This window comes from Octodon degus, unplaced genomic scaffold (genome assembly GCF_000260255.1).
Source record: "Octodon degus isolate 3935 unplaced genomic scaffold, OctDeg1.0 scaffold00241, whole genome shotgun sequence".
Classification (NCBI taxonomy): domain Eukaryota; kingdom Metazoa; phylum Chordata; class Mammalia; order Rodentia; family Octodontidae; genus Octodon; species Octodon degus.
The window spans coordinates 63,546-67,144 of record NW_004524817.1 but is presented as its reverse complement, the minus strand read 5'-3'; the positions used below and the strand labels follow the sequence as shown (position 1 = coordinate 67,144).

Here is a 3,599-nt window from a genome sequence, read left to right as displayed (position 1 = left end):
TCTCTCTCTCTCTCTAATGTATTTAGTACAAGGTCTACAGGTTCTCACTACACAGATTGGATTGATACTGATGATCCTTCCTGTTTTTCAGCCTCTCGAGTGCTAGGATTACTGGCACACGCCACCACACACCACACTCACAGTCTCAGCCAGCCCCATGGGCGGGGCCGGCACAGCACACCCGGCACCGTACCCACCACCCCGTCCCTGCATCTGCCAAAGCTGGCACTTTAGTCCGCTGAGCTGTCTGGCCAGCCCTTTCTCTGAGCCATTTAGTAGTGGGTTTGGGGAGGGAAAAGTAGCCAGCAATCCGGATCAGCACGACCGCAGAAGAGCTGTGTTAGGACGCAAATGACTCTGACGTTGCCTTGATGGCTGCCATCAAATAAACTAAAGCTATTTTGTTCTGCATTGTCATAAAGACTTACATAATTCTTATCATTACCTTCATTTCTCTTTTGATTGAAAAAATTAAAATGAAAACATTTTTGTAGGAGGAGGTGACTCAGAGCCTAAGAGAACTCTGACAGGGACTGGACTATGGTGGAGGCAGCTGGGGAATAACCGCCCAGGCTCTGTAGGCCAGCTGGTTTGCAGACAGGTGGCTTGTGTGCTTCTGCGATGTCATTTACTGACTGAGTCTCAGAGTACCTCCTGGAAGTTACTGAGGAATCACGTGATAGGAGTTTTCAGTGTTTGGGACAGAAAAATAAGGAATGGTGGATTTAGGACTGAATACATCAAAACAAAGTACTGGGGCCAAGATGTGGAAGTAGGAGTAGAGTTTATATCATATAGAAAGAAGCCGTTTTCATCAGTATAGATTGTGTGGATACAGGTACAGTTTGCAATTCCTATTCAGGAAACAGTTTAGCTATAATAATAAGCCCTGAAGTTTATTGGGTGCCAGCTGCAGCATGCCAAGTATTTACATACTTTGTTCTATTACGCTCCTCCCCGATTTGGAGGAGACTCAGTTAGCAGGTCCTATTCGGCAGCGCACTGGTGCAGGAGGGGCAGGGCTGAGCTGGGACTGAGCCTGGGCTGAGTGCTTGAGGGCTGCCCCAGGGCCTCAGCAGGGAGACAAACCTTGACAACCAGGGTGTCCCCTGGCAGGCTCTCCACTCTGTCTCGGAGCCATAGCTGCCTTTACAGAAAGGTGCCAATTTAGGGTCATTTTATTTTGACATGATGATATCTGCCATATAAATAAACTGTCGTTGGAAGAGGTGCTGCGGGCTGTTGTTAAATCATTGTTCCCATCTTTGGTAGCATGGAGACAAAATGGGGGCAAGTGTTGGAGGCAGCTTGGCAGAGGAATGCAGAGACGTGTGCCTTAGCAAGGCTGCCTCTAGAAAGCCCTGCAAGCCAGGTGACTGAATAACCCCCCCAGGAATCCATGATCCCAGAAGCGTTAACACCAACCCCTGAAAATGGCCCCACTTCTCACAGAATGAAGAGGAAATAATAAATTTGTTAATTAACAGGAATCTGCACAATTCAGATATGAATGGGCTAGTGCAGAAGGCTTTGGATGCATCCAATGTCTATGAAAACATTGTCAATTATGTTGAAGAAGCCAATGAAACAGCAGAATTGGCTTTGAATATAACTGATCGCATTTATGATGTGAGTATTTGCTTATCTTAAGGTTTGTTTGTACATTATCTTTTCCCATTTCACCTTTTAAAATTTTTAATTTCATTTCTTGTGCTTCAAAGTGAAATAAAAATGGCATAAAGTTCCAAGGGACTAAGAAAAGATGATTCTGTGCAATGAAGGTGTTGGTTTGCAAGCTTTTCAAAGTGTGCTGTGCTCCGGTCAGCAAATGCTAATTCTTTTGACAACTTTTTTTTCTAGTCAAAGTCACTAAGAAAATATATTTAAAACTGATGTCTGCTGTTAGAGAAGGTCTATGCATTCCAGTTTTAACAACTTAATGTTATTTATTGTGTGGTTTCTATGTGACAGATACTTTGAGGAAGGGTTGGCTAGGCTACTGGTATAACTTTGCTGAATTTTTCCTGAAAAACATTTAACTTGAAAACACCAAAGATTTTGTTTTATTATGTTCATATTTGACCTTGACTTTGAAATATGAAGACGAAGCTGTATGAATTTTTCTTGGTACTTAACAGATAGACTATTTCATTTAAATCCTCAAACTATGAAAAACAAATGTCTTCTCTTGTCATTTTACTCTTTCTACCAAATTCCTTTGTAGGCTGTGAGTGGGATTGATACTCAGATCATTTATCATAAAGATGAAAGCGACCACCTTCTCAATCAAGCCAGAGAACTGGAAGCAAGGGCGGATTCTAGTAAATGACTTTACTTTCCTATCTTCCTTCTGATTTGTGGCCACCTCCCTCAAACATGTAGACAAAGACTCCTAAAATCTAGGCTTAAAGAGTGAATAGTATTACCATTAGATAGCTCATCAGTAGTTTCTATTCAGAATGAAGCTGCAAAAAAACCAAGAATTTGATACTTTAAAATGAATTCTGACTTTTAAAATGTAGTAAAACTCTTATGTTGTAAAATATAATAAAACACCCATATAGTAAAACTATATAGGAGCATAATTACCCAGTGTATAGTGAATATTCTTGATAATCAAATAAACTAGAAATATATCATAAATAGAATAATATTTCATAAAAATCTACCATTAATATCAACTTCCAAGGGTTAAGGCCACAAAACATACTTAACACTTAAACATTGTCATTCACTTTCTTGAACAACTCAGAGGTGCCTTTAAAGTTGTTACGATAAAGGGTGTGTTATCACTGGGACAGTCAGCTAGGATGACAGGGTGCCACAGAGCCACAAATTCCTTCTGGGAGTTTGTGTTTTACAGCTGACTGTACTCAGGACAAGCCTAGCAACCACGCGGAAGGAAGCCTTTCCAAAGGCCATGTTTGCATCTGCCAACTTATTCAGGAATATTCACGAGAGGATCGGGAAGGAAAACAAAATAAAATCACTTTCTGAGCTCATTCCTAAGGATTTTTGAGCATGGTTAATCAGATTGGAAATTCATTCTCTGACCTGAAACTATAACCAGAAAACAGAACCCACATATGAAATGCAAAACCTGATTTTATCAAAGCAGTTGATCTGAAGTCTAACCATAAACTTTCTTTGGAAGGAGTCACTAGATAAAGAAAATATAATAACTTTGATTATCATGTGTAGAATACTTAATTACTTCAAAGCAACTATTACTTTATGCTTGCTAGAAAAACATAGGTAATAAAAATGTTATTATCTTTACTGTAATTTATAAATCTAATTCATTGATCGTACAGATCAAGTCCCAAGGATACTTTCAGAAAAAAAATAAAATAAAACAATAGTAGTAGTAAAGAATTACACTAACAGCAACAATGGGTTTTTAAAAAGTGTTGGCATGTCTACATATGATCCTTGTTTCTTGTGTTCTTAAGACCAGTCATTATGATGCATTGGTTTAAATAGTTTATGCTTCTTAATGATTTATAATGTATTTTCTCAGTCGTATCTTTATTCAGTTATTGAACCTCATGAAAACAACTTTTCTATTTCTATTCTGAGAATGGCATCTCCCCAAAGTC

General features: G+C 39.2%; 1 protein-coding gene across 2 annotated transcripts in view; it reads left to right on the top strand.

Moving 5' to 3' along the window:
* The window catches only part of Lama4 (laminin subunit alpha 4), a 172,418-nt gene that overhangs the window by 121,620 nt on the left and 47,199 nt on the right, over positions 1 to 3,599 (top strand). For both annotated transcript variants that reach the window (XM_023706138.1, XM_023706137.1), the window contains 2 exons: positions 1,488 to 1,629; positions 2,225 to 2,321. In XM_023706138.1, the coding sequence (XP_023561906.1) occupies positions 1,488 to 1,629; positions 2,225 to 2,321 (239 nt within the window). The remainder of the gene's footprint in view (positions 1 to 1,487; positions 1,630 to 2,224; positions 2,322 to 3,599) is intronic.